This window comes from Topomyia yanbarensis, chromosome 3, assembly GCF_030247195.1.
Source record: "Topomyia yanbarensis strain Yona2022 chromosome 3, ASM3024719v1, whole genome shotgun sequence".
Taxonomy (NCBI): Eukaryota; Metazoa; Arthropoda; class Insecta; order Diptera; family Culicidae; genus Topomyia; species Topomyia yanbarensis.
This window is the reverse complement of record NC_080672.1, coordinates 60,454,381-60,481,433: the sequence shown is the minus strand read 5'-3', so window position 1 is coordinate 60,481,433 and position 27,053 is coordinate 60,454,381. Positions and strand designations below refer to the sequence as shown.

Here is a 27,053-nt window from a genome sequence, read left to right as displayed (position 1 = left end):
AACGTTTACTTTTTTTTGAGTGTAGGAATGTAAAATAAATTTGCATCACATAATAAAAAATGCATTTAATTTCTGTTCGGGAGAGTAGGTTGCAATCGGACGAATTTAACAGAAGTTCTTTCAGCAGTTATTTAAACAAGGTGAATTGTTTCTTATCAATCAGCTAAAGCTACAAATATAAATTTATTCATCATTGTATTTTAGGTTGTATTAATTCCAAAATAGTTTCATGACTTACAATTTATCTGTCCTTGGTTATGATAAGTCCTATTGCCTGCTCCCCGAACTCCAAAAAATGTCTTCGGCTTTGCCGGATCTTTAGGTTCAGATATAGAATATAAAAGTTGAGATATAGTTAATAAATTGTATGCTAAGTTCACCTCTTTCACTTCCAGTTTGTTGCTTCTTCCTCTTATTCTTATTATTATCATCTGATCTTACTGTCACCTACCGTATAGACACTCGCACACATGATCATCCCTTAAACCGCCATCGCCAGCGTAAGAGGTTGAAATTATTTCGTCGCAACAATTTCCATTTTTTCATCAACTTTACTCTCCCTCGCAGAAAATTTTGTTCAACAAACGTTAAGAAAAGAGAAGACCATCGCGTAGCCAATTTGATCCAGTCCTAACCTCAATATTGAACCAGCTTCTGATTGGTCGTTTTGCCAGTCAAGAGCGTTCATAATATTTTCAAACGGGATAAAAAACAGTGCTGCTGAATTTATTTCATACACAAGAACATTTCATGCAAATTGAATAAATACCCTGAATGACGATATAACTACGTGTATTGTTAAGAGAGACATGAATAAACATAAAATTCAATTTTTAAATGCAGCTAGTATTCTGAATTTTTGACAGAGGGTTGATATTTGAGGTACAATTGTTTTCAGCAATTGTGAAAAACTTGCAAATGGAATCTGGCAACGATGGATGCTTGTTGTCTCTGGAATTACGACAGGGCCTGGTAGATAAAATTAAGAAGAGCAAGAAGCCTACGCTGATTCACTTTATTCGACGTTTTGTTGAATGTAGGGCTAGTTGTTTATGATCAGATAGAGACGGCTCAGTTTCATTTGGAACCTGCCAATTTCCTAGCTCATGCAAAATTCTATCAGAGCAAAGTGTTATATCTAACACCTCCTCCCTCCCAGACCTCGCAAAAGTTGAACGGTTTCCCACATTAAGAATATGGAGATTTGTACTACTTATGTACTCCATCAGTTCAGAGCCTCTCAGATTGATGTCTGAGTTGCCCCAAATGATGTGATGAGCATTCGCATCATTGCCGATAATGAGCGGAAGCCCGTTTCTGCTACAATAATTTTTAATGTCAGTAATTTTGTTTTGATTTCAATAAAATATTTGAAAAAAATGGAACAATAACTTTTTTTATTGGCACAATGAATAAATTTATTGTCTCCCGACCAAAAATTTTATTTATTGAATTTAATCCATATTTTTATTGAACCGACAAAATCTTTTTTTTGCGTGAACGTCTGTTGAACCATCCCACTGAGACGTCCAAAAAATTGTTTCAAAATCGTTCAACACGGGTCCAACGATGGACGTTTGTTGAACGGTTATTTGGACGTTGTCCAAATTGGTCCAACAAACGTCCTTCATTGGACGATTTTGAAACCAACCGTTCTTAGAGGGATCTGTTGGACGAAGTTCAACGAGCAAAATATGTCGATTTTCAACTTCATTTTTAACGGGTAATCCTGAATCAACGCCCAAAACGCTTGTGACAGTTCCCTTTTTTTGGCTCACGTTCGATTTACTGCTGATTTTCTCTTTTCCTTTTTCCTGCTTTGGAAATTCGTTTGTTTGTAAACATACCTTCACTTGTGTGCGTGACTGTTTTTTCATTGATTCAAGTGATCGGTGGGTGTAAGGTGAAAAAGGAGGAAGAAACACTCATCAAGCGCAAGAGCAAGAAAAAAGACAAAAAAGCAGAGGCAGAGATGAAAGATTAATCGGCCATTTTCCATCAACATTGCAGCATCAGAAGGGAGCTGAAATTTTTCTTCGGCCTAGTGAAAATTGTGCAACTCGACAATTTCGAGCATTCAGTCGTTCGAACATAGCATAAAATTGTGTCAGTTCGGAGAAGCAGCAAAATTAAAAAATAAACTAATATCGAGCCGCCAAATACAAGAAGACTGTCTGGAAAAAATGACTGCCGTAGATGAGAGAACGATTTATGCAAAACTGGAAGCGATGAAAGATATCCGGTAACACCAAATTGTTTAGGGGTAACTTTTAGAATTTTTTTTTTCTAATTCATTCTGATTGTTTAGCTCCAAAACGCTTCAGTTGGAAAAGGTCAAGCTGAAAATAATTCGAGAGGTAGAGAATGGCGATGCAGAGGAGAAGTGTCTCGCCGAATATCGCAGGGAGCTGGAACTTCTTATGCAGGAAAAGATGAGTCATGTAGAAGAACTACGGCAAATCCATGCCGATATAAATTCGGTAAAGTAGTGGTAATTTGAACAGAACCAATGGTAACATCTAATGTATTTCATTCAGATGGAAACAGTAATTAAGCAAGCTGAGGAGAACAGAATTCGATCGATCAATATGGCAAACCGGTTCCACGAGGAATATGTTCCGCTAAAAACGGATGTTGACACGATGCGCCGTGAATATCTTGGATTGGAACGTCTGCCTGAACTGCACGAAGAAGAGGGATCAATAATCTCTCCAGAGTAGTAAACTATTTCTTTTTGCTTAGGTTCTATTTTACTTAATTTTATGTATTTTCAGTCGCTTCCAGAATTATTACACGACCAACAAATCGCTCACGAACCCAGCAGCTACATTCTCTAGGCCGCCACTTTCAGCCCATCATCCTCTGCCTCCGGATGGTCCCGTCACGGCACTACCGCCTTCGGCTCCGCCGGGTTTTCTAGCACCGCCACCCGTTGCCATGCGCATTAATAAACCACCGGAGATGCCCACCAATCGGCTCCAGCCGGCCCCATCCACGATCGGAATCGGTCATCCGACGTTCAGGTCTGATTTCAATGTCAATCTGAGGTGATTTTTTTGTTTTCGTTTCTTTTACTGTCTAAATTAACACCAACAGCTTTACGTTTAACAATTTACACCCTTCTGTTGAGTATCCTCGCCTCAATCCTTTTTCTATCGGTTAAGAATAAAAAATTATAAAAAAAACCATTTGCAGACAACAACCACCGCCGATGAAGTCGTGTCTTTCGTGCCATCAGCAGATTCATCGCAACGCTCCGATTTGTCCGCTGTGCAAAGCCAAGAGCCGATCCCGTAATCCCAAGAAACCGAAAAAGAAGGAACACTAAGATGGTTGAAAATTTTCTTCCCAGTGCAGTGCAGTCTCGAAGCGTAACAAAAGCGAACAAATTCATTTTCTATTATTTTTTATGTGTAAAACCTGCCGATGCAGGTTTGCGTTTAATTGATTCTATGACTGATTATTATCTATATTTGAGTACTTAACGTTTAGACGAACAGCGATATGAGGTTTTGTTTTATATGAAACGCAAAATGACCATATTTTTAACAACTATGCATAATTGCGTGTTTATATATTTAGCTTTTTAAAATATACTGGACAACTTAGAGTAGTAATAAGATTCAGTTTTTGAAATACACCTGAGCATAAAATATTGGATTTTTATCTAAAAACGGGATAGGAAAGAACTGAACTGACTACGCCAATATCCATACTGCCGTGATACGCATAACAGTCCCACCTGCATAGGAAACCCATAGCAAATGGGACTGTTATGCGAATCACGGCAGCATACAAAAGTGACAGTTTCGAGCGAACCTAGAGTAACTCTGATCTAAAAACGAAATCAGCAATAGTCAGGTCACCTAGTGACTAAAAAGAAATGTTGATGTGACTGTGAGAATATGGCCCCATTAAGTATATTCCGTGCATCTCGGAATTCTGGCTGGTTCTAATAAGTATTCTGGCTTCAGTAAAAACCGATTTAAATTTGTATTTTGTATGTTTATTTGCAACGACAACCTGTTAGCGTAAGCTTCATATCAAGTTAAGGAAATGTTACTTGTAGAGAGAATCGGTTGTGTCCTGTAGCCAGAATATTACCATCCAGCCAGAATTCTGGCTGAACTTACTGCAAGGACCTTGATGAAATCACGACGGAAAATGAGCTGAGAGGTGCACTGAATGACGATCCGGTTAAAGAAGGGATACGAAGGAACCCAGACAGCGATGATTCGTTTACCGGTAATCGCTTCAGACGAGGCACCGGCGGTAGGCAAAGTTTCGGTTGCATGGTCAGGCCCAACGAGTAAATAAGCAAGTCGAGAAATGCTTCAAGTGTTTGGGCTTTGAACATTTCGCAGGGACTTGCAATGGCCTGGATAGATCCGGGATGTGTTGGAAATGTGGGGATACGGGCTATCTTGCAAGAGACGGCACGCAGAGGCCGAAGTGCTTGCTTTGAACTCCAGTGGACGGAAACTATGATCAGACGGGTGGCTTTGAATGCCCTGTCTACAAGAAGGCGACTGCAGGCCAACGGTAATGGAGATAGCCCAGATAAATCTGAATCACTGTGACATCGCAGTCTGCGACAGAAACTATATGTGATGTCGCTTCGATCGCAAAGTCGTATCAAGTCCTGCTGACAACGGAAACTGCGTGGCGGATAGATTGGAAACGGCTGTGACACAAGTTATGGGCAGATTCCCCAAGAAGAAGTGGTGGAGCGCTTCCTGATCGCCAAAACCAACGGCGTCTTCGTGTGGAAGCTGTTACGCTCCTCTAAGATGTACAGTAGAGCCTGCTCCATAGGTGTGTGCTCACCTTAACGATGCCTGATGCGGGAGCAGTTACCCTAGCAGTTCATTAGTAGGAACCGATAGTCATTGGTGCTGACTTCAACGCCTGGGCTGTGGAGTGTGGCAGTAGAGTAACCAACGCAAAAGAGTGTATCCTGCAGGAAGCTTTAGCGAATTTAGACGTATGATTGTGCAATGAAGGTTCTGCTAGCACATTTCGCAGACACGGGAGGGAGTCAATCATCGTTGTTACATTCTGTAGTCCTTCATTGAGGGCGAACATGGATTGGAGAGTATGCGAAACGTATGCGCATAGTGACCACCAGGTGATTCGCTACCGTATCGGTCAACGGAACCCTGCTGCTGTGCGGAGAAGTATGACCGGTGAGCGAAAGTTGAAGACGAAAGCTTCAACATAGACCGCTTCGTTGAGGCACTTCGGCCGAACGGCAGGACCGAGAACGTGGATGTGGTTGTCCTAACAAGAAGGATTGTGGCGACTTGGGACACCACAATGCCGCTAAAACTGCAACCACGCAGTAGACGGCGTCCAGCTTACTGGTGGAACTGGACACTTAGTACGCTACGCGCTGCTTGTCTCAGAGCCAGAAGTCGGACTCAGAGAGCAATATCGGAGCCAGATAGAGGAGAGTGCAAGGCAACGATTCGGGAAGCTAGGGACACTTTAAAATGGGAGATCAGACTTAGTAACCACAAGGATCTGTGTGGAAAAGAGGACGCCAATCCCTGGGGCGATGCGTACCGAGTCGTGATGGCGAAAATCAAGGGCTCCACGTCGCCAGCCGAAATGTGCCCGGGTAAGCTGAAGATAATCGTCGAAGTCGTTTACCCGATGCACGATCCAACTATCTGGCCACCGACACCGTACGGTGAAAGTGACTAACGCAGAAGCATCAAATCGCCTGAAATCGAAGAAAACCCCCGGTTCGGATGGAAGACCAAACGTAGTGCTGAAAGCTGAGATCCTGGCATATCCGGACATGTTCAGGATGGCTCCGCAGAAGTGTTTAAATAAAGGCCTTTCCTCGAAATCTTGAAGGTACAGAAGCTGGTGTTGCTACCGAAAGTCACCGAACGATCCGGCCTCGTACTTCTGCTGGATAAACTCGGAAAACTCATCCGTAACAGGTTGACGAAATACACGGATGGTGAGCGCGGACTATCCAAGATGCAGTTCGGATTCCGCAAAGGAGCATCGACAGTGGATGCAATTCGGACAGTGCATGAGTGCTTAGAAGGCATCTAAACAAAATCGAAGAGGAGAACGATACTGCACTGTGGTCACGATAGATTTGAAGAATGTATTTAACAGCACCAGCTGGAAAGCCATCACTGGAGTGCTGCACCGATTGAGGGTTCCAAACTATCTATGCCAGATAGTTTGGGAGAGACACTTGAAGAAGTGGAGGTGTTAGCGATGGAGTCAATATACGCGATCGCAAGCTGGATGAACGGGCTCAAGCGGCAAATAGCTTACAACAAGACGGAGGTGTTAGTCAACAACTGCGAAGCGGTTCAGCGGATGCAGATCGACGTCGGATGGTACGTGATTGTATCGAAGCGTACACTGAAGCAATTGGGAGTGATATTCGACGACCGGTTGAGCTTCAACAACCACGTCGACTACGCCTGCGAGAAGTCGGCAAAGGCAACGAACGCAATAGCGAGAATTATGCCAAACGTTGGCGGTCCGAGAAGCAACACGAGACGTCTGCTATCTATTGTGTCGTCATCGATAATCCCATATGGGGTTCCTGCATGGGGTGCTGCGCTGTAAACCAAGCGAAACAGTGAAAAGCTGAACAGGACAATATCGTCGGAGACAGTATGCGTTGTAGCCGGGATAATCACCATTTGCATCACTCTGGCTGAGGACGTGGAATGATACCAGCGGAGAAATGTACGGAATGTAAGGAAACTGATCCGAGCGGACCCGTTGGCTCGTTTGGGGCAGCAGGAGTGGGACAACGTGGAAAAAAGAAGTTGGACCTACCAACTTCTCCCAAATGTGGCGGCTTGGGTGCATAGGAAGCATGGAGAGGTGAACTTTCACTGCACGCAGTTTTGTCCGCGCACGGATGCTTCCGGAAGTACTTGGATCGGTTTGGACATGCTTCGTCACCCCTTTGCCCGGGGTGTGTGAAAGTATGCAAGAGACACCGAAATACATGGTCTTCGAATGCCCTAGGTTCGAAGAAGTCCGGAGGGGTATTCCTGGGTTGACAGTGGACAAAATGGTCGAAGAGATGTACAACGACGAGCATACCTGGGACGCTGTCAACAGAGTGGATACGAGTATACCCTCCGAGCTGCAGAGGAAGTGGCGAAGGGATCAATAAAGTAGCGCCTTTGGCTAGAAAGTCGCCCTTGAAACCACAAATTCTGCCGGGGAACTCTCCGTCGATGTAGACTAGGTCCACTGTTGGTGACCAGTTGAGTAATATTCGACGTAGCACCGGGTTCGGGTTGTTGGGGCGCCAGTGAACTGGAGGACAGACTTCACCGGAACCACCGGACCGACCTCGACATCCTACCGGATAGCTCGTGAGGCCAACCTCACAGCCGGAGATTAGAGCGAGTAGATTGCGTCGAATAGCTAGCAGTGGGTCGTTGGGGCGCTAGTGAACCGGAAGCTACGCTCCACCCGGAAACGAACATCGGTATGGAGAAAAATTTACCGCCCGGGACTTCACAGTAAGGTAGATTCACCGCCGTGGACTGTCCGATTATATCGTGACAAAAATGGGAGCTAAATGGCTCACGAAACAGGAATAAGTACCGAGAGAAATTCCGCTGCCAGAGAACTCACAGTCGGAGTACAGTGGTTCACCGCCGTATAATATTCGAGTAGATTGTGATAAGAATGGGAGCTGAATGACTCACGGATACAGGGACTAAATGGCTCATGGAATTAGCATCTAACGGCTCACCGGGACGAGACCTAAATGGCGACGTAATAGATAAGAAGCAAGAGTTGAGAATTAAATCGACGCTCAAAGGTCGAGCGATTTCAAAGATAGAGCAGACGAAAGCCCGACGAGCCCCCTCCCACAAAGTAATACCTTATATCTTAAATACGTTTATTTAGGCACAAATGCTTTAGCTTAACGAGGCCGATAATACATTTTTTTTAATTACATGTCACATGTTAGTGGGGGAAGGGAAAGCCGTATTTAGGGGCGGCTTGCTCCCCTCTTATTTAAGTAAAGGAAAAAGGTAGGAAGTGGGATACATATTGTGTAATTGACATCGTCGTTTGGTGATAGTGTTGTAGTTTCCAGCCTGTAATCGCAGGGGCGAGGGGAGGGTCGATATTTCGGATAATTATTGGCACTCTGATGCTGTTATGATGATCTCTATATCATCTGCATGTGAGGTATGTCATGATGTTCTGGATAGACGGTTATCAAGAAGGGTATGCACCGAAGACTCGTGAAGCAATGCCATATTGTAGATACAGGGATAGGTTGGTGAAATTCTACTGTGAATGAGAGAGGGGAAAATGTATTAAACTTGGACATCAATAGTTTTCAAAAAGATATAGATAAGAAAAATATAGGGGTGGTCACGGCTTGCTAGGACGTCCCGGACTGGCACATAGGGTGATCTACCTCGGGCCCGAAGGGAATCTATTAGTTGGGACCTGGCAACACAGTACTCTGCGCACAGCCAAACAACATGCTCGATGTCGTGATAGCCGTTCTCACAAACACAATGATTACTTTCAGCAAGCCCTATACGACGGAGATGCGCGTCAAACGAGTAATGGTTGGACATGATCCTTGACATCGTACGAATAAAGTCCCGGTTCACATCCAACCCCTTAAACCAAGCATTCGTTGATACCTTCGGGATAATGGAATGTAGCCGCCGTCCCAGATGCCCATTGCTCCATGAGGTTTGCCAACTATCGAGTGTCCTCTGACGAGAGATGCTGAAAAATTCGTTGAAGCAAATTGGTCTTTCGTAAGTGTCGCCTTCTAATGCGCCCACCTTGGCTAAAGAGTCCGCCTTCTCATTGCCCGCAATAGAACAATGTGACGGGACCCAAACCAAGGTAATCTGGTAAGATTTTTCAGATAAAGCACTCAGATATTCCCGTATTTTCCCCAGGAAATACGGTGAGTGCTTTCCAGGCTTCGCCGCACGGATGGCCTCAATGGAGCTGAGACTATCCGAAACGATGAAGTAATGGTCTGAGGGCAGGGTGTCAATGATCCCGAGAGTATACTGAATGGCAGCTAATTCTGCGACGTAAATTGAAGCAGGATCATTGAGTTTGAATGAGGCAGCCAGATTTTCGTTGAAGATACCGAAGCCTATGGACCCGTCGAGAATTGATCCGTCAGTGTAGAACATTTTGGCGCAGTCGACTTGATGGTATTTGTTATAGAAAATATTTGGGACCACTTGTGGGCGAATATGATCCGGAATTCCACAAATCTCTTCCTTCATGGATATATCGAAAAATACAGTTGGATCAGAAGTATCTAAGAGATGAGCACGGTTGACGTTATACGTAGATGAATTGATGTTCTGTGCCATGTAATCGAAGTACAAGGACATGAATCGGGTCTGAGAATTAAGCTCGACAAGCCTTTCGCAATTTGCAATCACCAATGGGTTCAGAATATCGCATCGAATCAGCAATCGATATGAGAGGTCCCAGAATCGATTCAGCGGAAGAACGCCCGCCAGCACTTCGAGACTCATCGTATAGGTCGAGTGCATGCAACCCAAGGCAATACGCAAGCAACGATACTGGATTCGCTCCAGTTTGATGAAGTGTATGTTCGCAGCGGAGCGAAAGCAGAAACATCCGTACTCCAACACTGATAATATCGTTGTTTGGTACAGCCTGATCAGGTCTCCTGGATGGGCACCCCACCATGTTCCAGTTATTGTACGGAAAAAGTTGATCCTTTGTTGGCACTTCTGTTTCAGATACCTAATGTGACATCCCCAGGTACCTTTAGAGTCGAACCATACCCCGAGATATTTGAATGTTGAAGCCTGAGCAATAGTTTGATCCATTAATTGAAGCTGTAGTTGCGCTGGTTCACGCTTTCTAGAAAATACGACTAGCTCAGTTTTCTCCGTGGAGAACTCGATACCCAGCTGGAGAGCCCAAGCACACGCAGAAAAATGTATTGTAGATATAACAATATTCTGGTTCAAACTCAATAATAATTATTATCTCAGGGCTAAAAATATTCAATAATTGATTTAATCCATAATATTGTTATTTTTACAATAAATTCTGGTTTTGACGTTTCTAGATTTAAATCACATTGTCGGTTGAATCAACAATAAAATTGTTGAAACAATTGACATTGTGTTATTGATCGAAAGATGTAAGCACGATTAGTTCAACAATATTCTGATTTTGAAGCAACAAATAATGTGGTAAACAATTCCTATTTAAATGTTTATTTTCAATAAAAATAAAACAACAAATTTTTTTTGAATTTTTATTTATAATAAATTGTGCCAATATCTTACAGGTTCATTTTTCAGATAAGTTTCATCATTTCCGATTTGTTTTGAAAGTTAGAAAAATAATATGATTCAATATATTTAAATTATTTTAATATTGGCACTTACCCAGAGAGTATCCTTTACGTCAGTATATAATTTTAGCACTAGCCCGGAACTGTCATGTATGTTGCAACTGGGTTGGGAAGTCTGTAAAAAACAGAAATTTTACATTTACTAAAGAAATAATTATGATACCGCGGTTTTGCTTTGGTTTTCTTACTTACATGTATGAAGAAAAATACCTACGGTGCACAGAATACACACAAAAAATGCACAATACACGATGATTTGCTACTATGCAAGACCAAGATAAAACAAAATTTGGTTGAAGTAAAAAAATATTGTTAGTTCAACAATAAAACAATGTATACTTAACAATAAATGAGTTTTGAATCAATAATAGAGTGAAGATTTAAATCAAAAATGAATATTGTTGGTTTAAGCATTTGAAATTTCGCTGCGTGCAGACAAATTGTCCAAGGTATCTTGCAATGGTCCTTGCAAGTCGACGGCTTTAGGACCTGTAATAGAGACCACACCGTCATCTGCAAGCTGCCTTAGCGTGCAGGAATTGACAAGACATTCGTCAATGTCATTCACGTAAAAATTGTAGAGGAGAGGGCTTAGACTTGAGCCCTGGGGAAGGCCCATGTAGCTAAATCGTGATGTCGATAAATCGCCATGCGAGAAATGCATTTGTTTTTCAGACAACAGGTTTAGCAAAAAGTTATTTAACATTGGCGAAAGACCATGCTGGTGCATGTAACCCGCGACAGTTGGAGCCGGAGCCTAAATCAATATTTAGCGGATGGCTTCAGCGCCACTCCCGAAGGAGACCATTCGCCTTGTTCAGTTTGCCCAGCTATTGAGACCCCTCCTACGGGCGGGTACCATTTGTTTCTGAGTTCTGGCTCCAGAATGGTCCAACTGGACTCAGGTACCTTGATTACCAGTCTGAAAACATTCGCTAGAAATCAACAACAGTACACAAAGAAGGCCTCAGACCGGAATAATTAATTAGCTCTAACGCTTTTTATCATCACGGGCAAAGATCTACTCAAACACAAGGTCCCCAATCGTGGCCGATTTAGGAAAGGTGGAGTCGAAGGAAAAAGGAGTCAACTCTGCTCGCTAAAAAAACGGAAACGACCGAAAATCGTGAAACTACCTATACCAGAAAATACCAAAAAATAGTTTACTGCAAAAAAAACGGTTTAATCACTTCAACTCATAATTCGCTTACAAAAAATATTTATTTCACATTTCGGGTCTCGAACCCAGGCCTTTCAACTTGCTAGCTAATTTCCTCGCAGCGCGCTAACCCACATGGTCACTGCCTATCCTGTCTCTCTTCCTTCCCAAAGCATATCAAAAATCTAACTACCTAACGTGGTGTTCATCCGCAAATGAGTGGCTCAACTTACGGTGCGTGCATATACAGTCGGCGTGTTTGCGTGTAATACAGCGATTTCATCGCTGACCTAGGATTTTCACGGGGTGGGAAAAATAAAACCGCCGAACAAAAAAATTGATAATCGGGTTTCGAACCCGGGCTTTTTGAGCTTGTCACGAAAACGCTGTCACTTAGCTCACTGAACCGGCATTTGCGGGTTTAAACAAAATTGATCATGCGCATGTCAAAAAAAGGAAATGAGTACTCACACTACCATGGTTTTACGTGGGTCGCTCGAAGATCCAGTCCGCTGGAGATGCTGATCCGGTTGCCACAAACGATTTGCCCGGTCGTTTGCTGGCAGAGTCTGACCTGATGGAGGTCACTGCATTACATGTTTCCCACGTGGGTTGATCGATAGTCGGTGCCCAGCAACTGGACGTATGCTGGCAACGACGCTGCTCCCTAGCTAGCGCGAATTTGACGGTCGTCGCTCTTCCGGATGGTTCACCGGGAACTTTGTAGCTAGATGGCGGGGTCAGAAGCGGTTGATGACGGATGATGATCGGTGTGACGGGATGCTGCAGCTTCAAACCTGCACGAAAAACACGCATCCAACGACAAGTTGGAATTAGGGCACGCACTGCACTGGCCACCATTTGCACCTTACCTTAATTCGGGAATACCGACTCTAAACCACTGCTTCGATATGCGGGAAGCCACTTAACTTGTACGAGTTAGAACTGGGAAGGGAAAACTAATTACTGGCAAAACTGATATAGAGAATCTCACGATTTTTATCTTTTACCTATAAAACCACACCGAGGCGCGAGAAAAAACTAAACCACTCCTGCCTCTTCCACGATCCAGAACAAAATGAAAAATCAGATTTTTGGAGTCCTCAGTTTAAAGCATGAGTCATATCTTCGTGACCGGAACTACGCAATCGTTCACGAAATTACGCAAGTTTCCCCGAAGCCTTTTTTTGTATACGGCTTCAATCTCTTTTGAATATCCCCAGACCTCGATCCTCTACCACCAAATCCCGGGTGCTGCCGAATGGCTTTCAAAACCCAGAGACAAATAGTTTCCCCTCCACTATAGCTTATTCTGCGGTTAAAGGTCGCAGAAAGGGTTATCTCAAAAGTGGGGCGACGCCTGCATTCATATCGTAGTACTACATGCAACTTCTCATAAAGAATGTTGATCGAAACTGAATCGAAAGCCTCCTTAATATCCAAGAATACTGATGCCATCTGCTCTTTGTTAGCATATGCCATTTGAATTTCTGTTGAGAGCAACGCAAGGCAATCGTTCGTCCCTTTGCCTTTGCGGAAGCCAAATTGTGTATCTGACAGTAAGCCATTTGTTTCGACCCAATTATCGAGGCGAAACAAGATCATTTTTTCGAATAACTTCCGGATACAGGACAGCATTGCAATCGGACGATACGAATTGTAGTCGGAGGCTGGTTTTCCTGGTTTTTGGATGGCGATGACCCTCACCTATCTCCAGTCATGTGGGACAATGTTACCCTCAAGAAACCTATTAAATAAATTCAACAAGCGTCTTTTGGCAGAGTCTGGCAGATTCTTCAACAAGTTGGATTTGATTCTATCTGGCCCCGGGGCTTTATTGTTACATGATAAGGGAGCAAGTGAGAACTCCACCATCGTAAACGGTGTTTCGTTCGCGGTATTGTAAGGCGACGCGGCGCGGTAGATTTTCTGTGCCGGGGCGGAATCCGGACAAACCTTCTTGGCGAAATCGAATATCCAACGGTTTGAATATTCCACGCTCTCGTTAGCATTGTTTCGGTTTCGCATACGTCGGGCCGTGCCCCAAAGAGTGCTCATCGATGTTTCTCTTGTTAACCCGTCGACAAATCGGCGCCAGTAACTGCGTTTCTTAGCTTTCATTAAATTTTTCATTCGCTTTTCCAATATCGCGTACACTCGATAACTAGCAACTAACCCGTCGTTCCGGAAGGTTTTATACGCGGCAGCTTTCTCCGCGTACACGTCTGAGCACTCTTTGTCCCACCATGGGTTGGGAGAACGTTTTTGGGTGTTCACGTCGGGTACTCGTTTCGTCTGAGTTTGAATCGCGGTATCGAGAATCGAGTTGCACAAAAACTTATATTCTTCCTCCGGGGGAAGTACCTGTGTTGAATCGATAGTTTTGGATATCTCAGTAGCGTAGCTCTTCCAATCAATCTTTCGTGTGAGGTCATAGGGAACATTGATTGGTGCCGATGGTCTTGAACCAGTGGTGATTGCAATTACAATTGGTAAGTGGTCACCACCGTGGGGATCAGATATTACCTTCCACTTGCAATCTAACCGTAGTGATGTCGAGCATAAAGATATGTCCAGTGCACTTGCTTGCGCAGGTGGTCTAGGAATCCGTGTCATTTCCCCTGTGTTCAGAATTGTCATATTGAAGTTGTCACAAAGGTCTTGAATTGTCGAAGATCGATTATCGTCGTATAGACAGCCCCACCCCGTACCGTGAGAGTTAAAGTCTCCAAGAAGCAGGCGGGCGAGGGAAGGTGTTCAATCACGTTGGAGAATCTTCGATATCCCATCATCGCCCTAGGAGGAATGTAAATAGAAGCAATGCAAAGATCTTTGCCTTTGAATGTTGTTTGACAAGCGACAACTTCAATGCCTGGCGTCGAAGGGAGGTTGATTCGATTGAAGGAGTAGCACTTTTTGATCCCTAAAAGTACCACCCCCCATATGAGTCTTCTCGATCCAAGCGGATAATGTTAAAATCGTGGAAGTTGAGGTTTATATTAGAAGTTAGCCATGTTTCACATAGGGAAAATGCATCACAATGATTGTAATTTAGCAAGTGTTTTAATGAATCAATTTTGGGGATAATACTTCTGCAGTTCCACTGTAAAACAGTGATCAGATCCCTGATTCCGTCTAATAAGTTAGCCATCGAAGGATACGATCACTGTAAGGAGGGGCCATTGTTCAGTCAACTGTTTTAAAAATGTTGTTACTGTTGGTAGAATAGCAACTAGCAAACTTTTCATAGGATCGGTAATGTTGAAAGCTGTGAATATCCAGTCCACAATGTCAGAAAATTTAAGGAATCCCGTTTTAGGTTGAGTTTCTGACTGCAAAATTAACAATTTTTGGTGCCCCGGGGAGTGCTGGGAACTCCTGGTTGTATCTCAATTTCCCAAAACCAGGAGGTATTATCTTCGGATTTGTACCAGCACTTCTAGTTGATGAATTATTTTTATTTTGTACCCTTGTTTGGGACAACCTAGGACCCTTACGAGGAAGTTCAGGTGAGTTTTGATTAGGTCTTTTCCTAGAGTTTCCAAGCGGAGCCAAAGAATGCCCCTCGCAAGGGTCGTCAGAGGCGTTATCGTCAGTAGGCAAGAGAGCGAATGGGTTTTCGGAGATAAGTGGAACAGCTCTTTTAAGCATTTCTGCGTAAGAGCGTCTGGAGCGATCTTTGGCGGATCGCTTCAGTTTATCCGCGCGAAGTTTGAACGTTGGGCATGTCAAAAGTGCATGCGGATTCTCCCCACAGTAAACACACTTCTCAGCGGGCCTACTGCAAGTATCATCCGCATGGCGTTCCCCACATTTACCGCACCGTTGCTTGATGCTACAGTAGGTGGCCGTGTGACCTAGCTGCTTGCAATTGGAACAATTCATGACCCGTGGTATAAACAGGCGTACAGGTAGACGAGCTCCTCCCACTTCAACGTAGTTCGGAAGTGCAGATCCGGCGAAGGTTACGCGAAACGAGTCTGATGGATAGTAATTACCATCTTCGATGGACTTTGAGTGCAATTGCTTGCACTCCAAAATCTTAACTAATTGAAGGTTAGGGTTCTTAAAGCGGCCAGCCCCATCATTCATCAGATCATCGACAGTTAGACCCGCATCACTTACCACACCGTCGATCTCCACATCACGAGAAGGGATGTAGACGCGATACTCCAGCGTAAAGAGGCTATTGCTAACGATTTCATTGGCCTGTTTCAAGTCAGTAACGACTACGCGCAGTTTATCTGACTGAACCTTTTTAATCTCGGTTACGGCCGAGTAACGTTTTGTCAGCTCCCGTGCAACAGTTATGCTGTTTAACGGTTTATTTTTGGGCCGAAAGTATACCACCCAAGGACCAGCGGATCCATCCTGGTAAACCTTGACTCGGGGGGGCTGTGAGACATTGGGGGAAAGTGGGGGAAGTGGATCGACCATAACATTATCTGTCTCAGTATCAGATATACGTTCTTCTTCCCCATAATATTCGTCTTCGGAGGGTGATCCTTCTGTTTGTTCCATTTTGTTGCGGGAGCAACACGCTCGACCGCACTATTTAATTTAAATCAAAATAAAAAATCAAAAACAATAATAAAAAAAATCGATAAGAAAAGTAAAAAACGAAACACTTCACCAGTTTGTTCCTGACGAGCTGGTAGGTGAATTGATCCTTCGTTTGTTTTATCCGTCACCCGCGTGACCTTCACACAGTAGAGCTGATATAGCTCGTCTAAACAAAGCCGTCTTTCAGGCAAGAAAACTGTTTAGTGACGCACTTCACTGATATCGCAGGTAATAATTAGGTTTGTTCCAGTACCAGGAGAAACTGGAAGTACTCCGGAGCAAACAGGGAGAAAATCGTTCCTGTATTATCTTCTTTTCTTTTTCTTCTTCTGGTAGCAAATCGGAGTGAAAAGGAGCAAGAATTTTTTGCTCCGGAGCAACAGGGAATGACTTCCGTGTACTGGAACAAACCTATTATCACTCGCGGGACTGTTTATTAGAAATGCTTTACTGCAGCCTCTGCCACAGCAAGCACCTTCGTACTACCGAAAAAACTAAACCACACCGGAGAAAACAAAAAGCACTTGTTTCCCGGTACAAAGTTGGGTTACGAATGAAAGTAATACCTTGATGTAGTTCCTTGGGGAAGATGGGCGAGTGTCTTGCATCGGTTTGCAGTCCGTTGGTGAATCTACCGAATTCATAAATATGTTGTGAATGTGAGCAGAATGGTTGGTCGGCCAACATACATATAATCGATGTGCCGAGTATTTGAGGTGGGTTCCAGTTCCTCAACGGCAACTGTACCTTGGTGGCATCTTTCAGATTGTCCATGCCGGTCTATTCAACCACGCTGCATGGACGTCGACGGAGCATCTGATGTGTTTGCATCAATCATATGGTGGGATTGCTGGTCCAAAATCTGAAATCAGTCTGTGAACAATTATTGCGCAAGGATTTTCGGAAGTATGAGGTAATAAAACAGAGACTACCAAGTTAATATTAGGAAATTTATTCATCATTACATTGCCATTGTGACAGTAATACATATTTGTTGGTTTTTTTTCGTGAACATTTCATGACTGGACAGTATCAATCCACTTAAACTGGCAGAATTCACATCATGATGTTTCTAGTACACACCACAGACCATACAGAGAAGAAAGATTCAATATTCGAGCGCGAAACACCTACCAAGATCCCTCAAGACGCAGATAGTCTAAAGTTTCCTTTACATAAACAATAGAAACATAACCATAAAGCTTCCATATGCTGAATAGGCAATAAAAAACTTCTTTGTGGAAAGCAATGTAAAGAAAAGGACGGAGGATGATTTCTCGCCCAAAAACAATTAGTTGTTCCGTTTCCGAAACTGATAGAAAAAGGATGGATTTATGGTTAGTTATTCTCCACTCGATTTTCAACCAAGTACTCATGATGAATTTTATTTCTAACTGTTGAATTCGTGCGTTGTTGGAATCAACATATACATTTCATTTTGTTTTCGTTTTTTTTTTTTCATTAAGAGCACTTTCCATCATTTATCTGACTCGTTGCTATTACTGTTTTTTTTTTCTAAATAAGAAAATTCATTATTTTTTCCCATACGGTTTTCATTTTGGACTGATGTTTCAGGTTTGACATATCTATTTACTGCTTGTAAGCTTGAACCAATTTATGATAATTTCTTAGTGTTTAGTGCGTTCTAAATATTCGTGTTTTACTGAGTTAAATAATTTTGCCAACGGGTAAAATAATGAAGAGCTACCAATTATCTTCTGCCTTATGTTTTCAAACCTTATTTACAGAATGATGTTCACAGTTTTTCTTGTCCACTTTCTCAGATCCGAAGTTGTTTTGGTTTTATGTTGATAAATTGTATGACACAAAATGATTTATGATTTTTTTTATCTAGTAAATGCTGATTGTGTTCTATTCTGTCGAACGGTTTTGGTCACGAGTTTTTGAATAATCTGTTTATAGTGTGAAAAAATTTTACTAGAAGAAACAAGAGTAAAGTTTGAAAGCTTTATTTTATACTAGAGGTGACGTAGTCTGCTTTTAAATTTATAGTTTTACAAAAGGCTTTTTGTGGCAATTACGAAAATTTTCATGGTTCGAAAATCATTGCCGATCTGTAACCAAAAAAATAATAGATTTACGGCAACTAAGACTGCATTTCATCAAGCCTAATTCAAAGCCAATCGAAACGACAATCCACGGCAAAAACAAACATTGCAACAATGTCCTTTTAATAGAACAGCACCAGAGAGAACATCGCGTCAATCTCTTATCTACGTGTGTGCTCGTGCAAAGAAATCGACGAGCTCACGTTTCCGCTGCAAAGAAGAAACAAATCAAACAAAGCGCATCTCGTGCTACTCAATCAACATTCGTTGATAGCAGCGAAAAAGTTGCAATGTCTCACGTCCTCAGTCGACTACTGAAACCGAATCTGTGTGGCGTTGAGAAGCCAACTTCAGCAAAAAAATAAACAAAAAAAAAGCCATTTGAGCTCACTGTGCCGCGCTGACTATGCACGTTTATTTCTCATGGTAGTAGAAGTAAAGTATGTTAAAAAATTCTCCGAAAGTGCTAACTTCGGTTCGTACAGAATTCGAGATTCAAATACATAGTTCTACATTTTCTCTAGTTATTGAGCAACATGAAAGTATCGTCTGTCGCCCCTAGTTTTTCCTACCTTAATCACAAACAATTCTAAGAATATGAACGATCAAGAGAAAAGAAAAAAATAGATAAAATTTCAATTCAGTCAAATTTGCAAGAAAAAAATAAAAAAGGATCTGCCCCCGTCTGCTGACCGGTGCAAACATTCTCTCTAGTGAAAGGTTTAAAACTCCCCCTAAACGTCGTCCTCGCTTGTCAACTTACCCCACTCCCGCCGATTCACGATACCATCGCCCATTTACAGGATGTGGTAGTTCCGTTCGGTGCGGGACTTGTAAAATTTCCACAGTACAAAACCGATCGCTAGGGAACCGTACGCGAGGATCATTCCACCGACGAATGAGTAACCGTCGAAGTGTTTACAGTTGGCGGGTGTTGGCGGTCCGATCGTGGTCGATGTCGAAGGACTCGGATTGGGCGTCGGTGACGAAGTCGGAGTAGGGGTAGGAGCCGTGGTACTTGTGGTATCCGGTGCCGGGGTTGACGTAGTCGATGCTGGCGTTGTGCTGGTTGTAGTTGTGGAAGTCGATGACGAGGTCGTAGTCGTATTGTCCGGAACTGGTTTAGGCGGAACCGTTGTAGTATTGGGGGCAATCTAGAAATATAGCGATAGAGATGTTACAGATCGTGAATGGTGCGAAATTTCGGAAATGAATATTGCGAGATCAGAAAGTCCCGCTAGTTCTTACGACTGGAATGCGCCGTATTTGTGGCAGTTCCTTTGAGAGGAAAGGGGTAAAAGTGTATTAAAAGTAGACATCAGCTTTTGGTTTTTAGATGTTCAATTGCTTCCAAGTCTGGGCAATGAACGGTTTAGTCGAAGCGAAATCACATTCGTGGATTCCGAAGGTCTAGCAACTTTTTATGTTTGTTTATTAGATACATACCGTTGTCGTCGATGTGGTTGATGGTTGTGTAGTAGTATCATTTGGGGGATCAACAGTAGTTGCTGGGGTTACTTCTGAAAATATAAAAAAATATTTGAAACTTGCTATTCGGGATCAACACTAGGAATTTCAATGTCTTGTTTCACGTAAACTTTCAAAAAAAGATCGAGTTTCGCACAATAACCCATTTACCAAAATTTCACTTTTCGAACTCAATTTAATTGAATTAGCATGTTGAAATCGTCGCAATAAAAACTCAACTTCAGCTGTAAACCAGCAAATCATAAAGTAGCGAAACTGCCTCTGGAGTTCGCACCCGTGGTGTTAAGCCAAAACTGATAAAGTGGTGAATAATGAGCCACTTTCATTGCTACCATATAAATGCGATATAGCTATATTTCGCTATATCTATTGCCAGGCAGTAGGCACTGGCAGTCACACACATAGCGGCTCCTGTTAGAAAAATCTTACGGCATGCACCGCACTCGCACCATTGATTAGCAAAGCAACACGGAGCGGATGATTCATGCATGCACCACCATATTTCCCGTGTTGATGAATGACGTAAAAACCCTAGCGGTCGATGAAATCTGTACTCCCCAGTTTGATTCCTTACCAAAAAAAACTTACCCGAATCGGATGTATGCACTTCGTCGTTCTCAGCCGGTCCGGCCAACAGGCAGGAAATTCCAAGCACAGCAAATACAAGCAGTACGTTTCGAATTTTATGCGAAGACATCTTTATTTCTGCTGTACTTTCGCGAAAACGAATTGATTATTCCTTTGGCTGGAAATAATTTTGTTCGGAAAACCCGAAAATTTTGCAATTACACGCGACTTTCTTCGAAAATTCTACGGAACGCAGTACAATTTTTCACCATTCGTAGCACTTTTTTCTTTGAACGAATCTGCTTCTTCCACGCGAAGTGTTTTGTTCTCTGCCTCCTGCTGCAGACAGGTGTTCTATCTCGCTCTTCCTCGTGTCTGGACGTGTTTTACGGTGTTTTATCTTCTATCGAAATCCTTCCGAACGTTCCAAACCGAGCAGTTTGACGTCCAATATCCAAATACAATCGAATCGAATAGAATGCAAAACAAAAATACCAGAAAATGCGATCACAAAATAAGAACAAAAAGGGAAAATAAATTTGGCCGGTAAAGTAGGTTTGTTGTCATTTTATGAAGTGGAATTCTGAAGGGCGCGGCTAGTCTGTCAGGGTTACACTGAAAATAATCCACACATTTCGATCATGATTCGACCAAAGGGCCGTAGTCGCAATGATATCGAATCGAGAAAAATAGCTTTGAAAATTCGGTTCAGAAAATTAAATCATATTTTAACAGTGTTTGCATACTGCGCCTTCAAATGTATTGAAACACTTTGAAACAATACTAGTTTTCGGAAGCATAACTAAAATGTTTTATATAATAACGTTTTCGTTGATAAAATTGAAAACAGATTATTTCGTCGAGTGTTGTTATGAAATGTTGATTAGGCCTTTTTTGAGTCGCCCTCTTGTTATGACGACTGTCAATTTCGCCCTGCAGTGTCGCCAAAAAACAAAAATCAAATGTGGCTTTCGCCGTGCTCGCTGGAGGGGAAAATTTCAAGAGTGCTGATTCAAATGGACCTTAGTGACAAATGTAAACAAACTGAGTTATTTGCAGCACAGCATGTGATTACAACATAGCTAACGAATACCGAAAACCAGGATTCATTATACCCAGTATTTATCAAAATAACAAGCATTATATAAAAAGTCGCAAAGTTTTCATGATCATATTTTGAAATTTTGCACTTGAGACCTTTTAAAATGAAAGGACCTATGCGCGAAATATTTCAAAACCTCTGCAACTGTTCATAGGCGCCATGCAAAAACGACGCAAGATTCATTTCATTCCATGTTTTCTCCACTGCACATAGGTACCTAGTAAAAACGTCCTAAGCATCAAAATAAAAGAAATTATTTTCTTCTGTTCATGCGACTTATTTTCGAAGTTGAATTTAGAAAGTATAATAAATTAAATGATAATTGGAAAGCTTAGTTATTCTAAAGTATCATGCCATTCGTTGGTTTTAACCACTTCCAGCCAATGATTTGTTAATATAAACTAAAGTTTCCCGCATTTTTTTTCTGCAAGACTTCTGTTAAATCCAGTGCAACTATTTACCATAGTAATGAAGAATATTCGTATTCCTGTGCTCATTTTGTCGAAAACTTTGAAGAAATTCAATATTCGTCGTAAGAGCTACCTTCGCAGAAAAAAGCCGTATGTGCAGCGTCGTATGATTCTTGGGCCCGAAAAAAGACCTATGTGAAAGGTCCTATAATTTTCAAAAGGACGCATCATTCTAAAGCGCTTAAAAATTACATTAGCACTAAACCTTTCATGTTTTTAGCATTATTTACCTAAAGAGCATAGTCCTTAGACTATATTGGCATAATTGTTCCATCAAAACGCATATTTGTTCTCTAATAGGGATTTGTTTTAGGTTCATGAAACTTCAGCCTCGTTTTTCTCAGTTCGAGCTCAATGTCACTTAGGACCTTTTGAATAAGTACTCTTGATTTGTTATTCCCCCTGGGCGTAACAAGCACCTGGTTTTTGTTTAGGGCGATTCTGTTTACGGACCTTGTAAACAATGATGCTGTCAATTTCGCCTGTATACATTACCTTAGAAATGCAGAGGCGTAACCCGCCTGGCTTTTTGTTTACAGTCGAAAGTCGGATCCGCCGTTTCGTTTTTTATTGATTTTAATGAAGTGTGAAATATTTATTAATGAGTTTTTATATTTTTTATAAAGTATTTTTAATCCTCTTTCAGATATTAATCAGATCTCTGTTTGTGAACATTTGTTAGTTTCGCCCATTTGTCGGTTCACGATCGATTTTATATTCATGTGTTCAGTCTCACTGCAATTGAAAACTTATATTCTGTTTGCAGTTGAAAATCGAATTAGTTAACTTGCGCCTTTCAATTTTTCTCTTATTTTCAGTGTGTAGGGACGTTTCGATAATAAAATACATCGATACTTAGAATCGATACTGGTATCGAATGCAAGTACTGATACTTTCGATATAATCGTAGTCGTAGTATCGATACTTGAAAGTATCGCCATTCGATTCCGCACTTTTACCACAGACTAACAGACATAACACTATGAGGGAATTCCCATAAAAACATCGATCCGGCAATTTTCCCAGAACACTAGCTCCACCCCGCTTGGAAGAAAAACGAGCAGCCAGCAAAAATCCGTCAGGATTCCGGCAGCTGTCAAAATTACCAAAATGGCGCTGCCAGAATTCAGCTATACTCCTTCCTGTTATGGCAGGCAGATTCGCCTCACCGGTTCTTTTTTGTTTATCGTTGTTTCATTTTCGCCATATTTATATTTGTCCAAGAAGGATAGTTTTGGCAGATGAAAAAATAGGAAGAAACAAAGATTTTGGTTTCAAACAAGGTAAGTAATATGGATTTCATGTCTCCAGAGATGTTTTTATTATAAATTCACATAAAATTAAAAAAAATTAAGAAAAAATACAAGCAAAACCTGAAGCGGTGCAAAACCGGTCCTGCCGGTGCGTGCCCGGCAGAAATCCGGCAGAAAAAACCGTTAATAACCGTAAGGCGAAAAATTCTGCCAGAAACGCTTGTTGCATTTGAGCCGGCCGGCTGGGCAGCGCTCTGCCAGCCAGACCCCCAGAAATTCTGCCAGAGTTTTTATTTCGCTGCCGGCTATCTGGGGGGAATCCTGCCAGGCACGTCCGAGCGGGACCTTTTATGCACAGTCCCAAACACTCATTTGCTGATGGGTTACCCCTCAGGTTTGGGAACAATTTTTCACTAGTGGTCTATCCCCCATCTGCTTGTTCATAGGTCAGTGGCGCCATAATTTCAAATGTGGGCACAGTCCCAACTACAAATATATTTAAAATGACCGTTAAAGCGGGCGAAGCATTGTTTTCGAGTGTTATGTCTGTTAGTCTGTGCTTTTACAGTAGCTTAATTCCCTGAATTAGGTTTTCTGCAAACCGTTGTTTGCAAATTCAGTAGTGGGTTTTGTCAGTTAACGTTTTGCTCTGCTCCTGGGAACAGAAAAACCCATTCGACAAATATATTTTATTGATCTGATTCGTTTGATGTTGGATCCAGTCGACGATTATGTCAGACGTCGAATGTCAGAAAAGATAAACAATAAATAATTTGGCTGATCAGAAAGTCTCATGGACTGTCAAATAATGGGCAATGTTCGGAATCGATGTTTTCATCAAATGCGATTGGTGCTCCAGTTATTGTAGCAACTCAAATGTAACAACCGATTCCGCAATGGTTTAGCCTGAATTATCACATTCCACTCGGAAACAATTCCACTTATTATCACATTCCACTCGGAAACAATTCCAAAATCGTTCACATTCACTCGATTATCACATTCCACTCGGAAACAATTCCAAAATCGTTCATAATTCCGAACCGAATACTTCCAACTACTGGTTCATTCGATTATTTTCGTTATCGTGAAGATTGTATCGATATCAGTAAAGTATCGTGATTGAAGTATCGATACCAAAAAATCGAGCATCGGAAACAGAAGTATCGATTCCGTACTAGTATCGAAAATATCGCAACGTCCCTAAGTTTGGACCGCTTTTTAGTTGGATCTCCGCTAGTTGGACCATTGTCCAGCTAAAAAGCATCGGAATGTCAAAATCTTATGTCAAATTTACTTTGACAATCAATCTGACAATTATTAGAGATGTGAATGGATGCAATTAGACTACTAACGTCTCCTTTGGAGAGTTTTTGACATCTGTCAGTCAGTCTAACTAACGAATCAAATTCGTTAGTTGGACAAAGGTGTGGCCCAACCAGCGAATCACGACTGTATCATCTTGTTTATCCCAAAATCTGCAGATAGCTTATGGTAGATACAGAACACTAGATTAGGATTGTCGCTGGTGTTCCCATTGTTTTCGCCTCGGAACATGTTTGTTTTGCTTCCGGTATATATCTGTCAAAGTATCGAAAGTCTCTCTAGTAAAAGTCTTTGGTCCGCGCTTTTGGTACACGCAGAAAAATATGGCCTGCTTTTAATCACACACCGCTTAGTTGAACTTCAAATTGAGTTTGCCTATTTTTCATTTCAGTCTCGTTTATTCTGCTGTGATTTTTATGCAAGACCGAAAACGTCCAATGCATAAAATTTGCAACAGAATAAACGAGAGGCAAACAGAAAAATGATGTGATATCTGCTATGTAACAAATTTCATACTATTATAATTTCATTAATTTTCCCATGATATCTATGCGTGACAGGTAATTTTTATCTGCTACCACAAATTGCAAAAAATTATGTGTGAAATCAATATATTCAATATAATGAATTTTCTCGGTGTAAATTTTCGACTGTTATTGTTATGAAATGAAAAAGTTTGTAAATACCGCACAAGGAAATAAAAATTTACCAAAATTCAGTACAAATTTAGACAATTTGTGCATTCTAATTAGTGAAAACACATTAGCCAAGAATGGCCATTGTTTTGCTGGCTAAAAGAAACAAAAATGATTTGTCGCTATGACACGACGATAGAGGATTATTTTTTTGCTTTTTTTTATTTGGCCCATTTGACAGGTATATCCCGGAATCAAAACAATGATGTTCCTACCACTGATGCCAGCGACAATCCTAATCTAGTGTTCTGTATCTACTTAGCTTATAGATGCAAAAATCAACATTGCCGAAGACTGCCAGCCAATTGATCCGATTTAGCAGAAATAGATATTATCATAAAGATATGGGTTGCCTCTCTTTCTCGCACATGCTTAGAATAGGAAATTCAAAAAAAAGGTTGGTCTCCAAAGCTTTGTCGGGGAACCTCCAATCAATATGCATTATTCAACAAAGCTATCTATCTATCTATCTATCTATCTATCTATCTATATATATAAAAGTCAAAGTTTGTATGTATATGATTTATAGACTACCAAACGGCTCAACCGATTTCCGTAAAAATTTATACACAGTATGTATTTGTTATGGGGTGTGTTTGTGTGCTATTAGTTGGAGATTATCTGCCCGCCAGATGGCGCTTTGGAGCAAATTGTATTTTCCTCCTATTTCGTTGAAAATCGCAGCAACGCGCGATGGGTATTAGCTAGTTCGTTATAAAATAAGCTACGCGACCATAAGTTTTGAGGTATGCAGAGTTACCGTGGATTTTTTTTTCATTGGATTTTAAGTTTTTATTTCCGAGTAGATTGATTTCGATCAAAATGTTTATTGGCCTTTTACTTTAATCGTGTGGCTTTTTGGTCTTTTACTTTTGGCCCTATGCCGAAACGTCAAATTATTTATTTAACCTTTTGTGTTCGGATGAGTAAAAACCTTTTTTTATGGAGGAGGCCGTTTTGTTTAGTGCAGCTCAAAGCTAGAATTTTTTTTGGTATTTTAATCAATTTTAAGCAAATACAAATGCTTACATTAAGGGCATGTTCAGGAGCGTTTCATTTTGTATAGGAGTTTCAAAGTAGAGCTGGAACTGAAACATTCACATCCCCAGCAGAGCGTTTTGTTTTATAATTTCGAACTTGCTCTCACTTGAGTACTATGGCTCTAAATTTTCATAACTTTCCCTACCCAGTAATCTCTAGCTAATTGAGTGTCGTTAAAATGTAAAAAAGAAAATGTTACTACACAGTCGAAATAAAAATCGAAATAATAGAATAAGTGAGGTTAAATCATAAAAGAAGTCAGGATTGGAGTATGTCATTCCCAGGTACACACAAAATTATTGTTTTAAAGTCGAACTGAATAAAAAAGCTAAGGCAAAGGCGCTAGAAGACTACGCTACGGTCCTGTTAGTCCAGAATAATCAACGAACAAGAGATACACTTCAAATTTCAACAAAAATAGTGAAAATTATTGCAAACTTTTTCCGCACGTTTTCTCAGTTTCGTAGGAACAAAGGGAATGGAAATGTGGTCATGGGCAGTAAAGCAGGCCACCTTTATAAAGCTGTAGCAAAGATCGTAGAGTAAGCTAGATCAATTATCATCGAGAAGATAAACCCATGCCGTACCATGAAAATTGAAGTCTCCTCGATGCCAAGAGGAGTTCTACAATATCAGAAAATTGCCGGTTCTCAATCTAGGTCCAACCAATCCTGCACTAATTTGAATCTCTGGTTGAAATGTCACATGAGGTTTTTGGTGTTTCTGGAAGCATTGGGAACACTTTGTTTCTTCTGAATTTTCTAAGACCAGGTGCTGTTTTCTTCGGATTTGTGGCTGGGCTTTTGCTTGCTGGTTTATTTAGCGACTTTGCAAGAGAGAGAAAAAAATTTCCTCTAAAGACCCATTTGCTTGTAATTAGTGTAATACTGCATGCATGACGCGCGGCACAAAAAACGGACCATGCAG

At 41.5% G+C, this 27,053-nt stretch overlaps 2 protein-coding genes across 5 annotated transcripts; one reads left to right on the top strand and one right to left on the bottom strand.

The window, feature by feature from the left end:
* Positions 1 to 1,890: 1,890 nt before the first annotated feature.
* LOC131691836 (zinc finger C4H2 domain-containing protein) lies at positions 1,891 to 3,653 on the top strand. 3 transcript variants are annotated; one of them, XM_058978506.1, is made up of 5 exons: positions 1,891 to 2,242; positions 2,309 to 2,480; positions 2,538 to 2,716; positions 2,775 to 3,047; positions 3,196 to 3,653. In XM_058978506.1, exons 1-5 carry the CDS (start codon positions 2,184 to 2,186, stop codon positions 3,326 to 3,328), a joined length of 816 nt encoding a protein of 271 aa, XP_058834489.1. In that variant the 5' UTR covers positions 1,891 to 2,183; the 3' UTR covers positions 3,329 to 3,653. The 3 variants fall into 3 exon arrangements, with proteins under 3 accessions (XP_058834489.1, XP_058834490.1, XP_058834488.1); XM_058978507.1 differs by having other exon boundaries at positions 2,538 to 2,719; positions 2,775 to 3,023; XM_058978505.1 differs by having other exon boundaries at positions 2,538 to 2,719.
* A 13,398-nt stretch (positions 3,654 to 17,051) lies between these two features.
* LOC131689602 (integumentary mucin C.1-like) lies at positions 17,052 to 20,711 on the bottom strand. Of its 2 annotated transcripts, XM_058974809.1 has the most exons (4): positions 20,261 to 20,711; positions 19,631 to 19,704; positions 19,433 to 19,462; positions 17,052 to 19,338 (listed from the first exon to the last, which is right to left on the bottom strand). In XM_058974809.1, exons 1-4 carry the CDS (start codon positions 20,367 to 20,369, stop codon positions 18,982 to 18,984), a joined length of 570 nt encoding a protein of 189 aa, XP_058830792.1. In that variant the 5' UTR covers positions 20,370 to 20,711; the 3' UTR covers positions 17,052 to 18,981. The 2 variants fall into 2 exon arrangements, with proteins under 2 accessions (XP_058830792.1, XP_058830793.1); XM_058974810.1 differs by lacking the exon at positions 19,433 to 19,462 and having other exon boundaries at positions 20,261 to 20,709.
* Between the last annotated feature and the right edge of the window lie 6,342 nt (positions 20,712 to 27,053).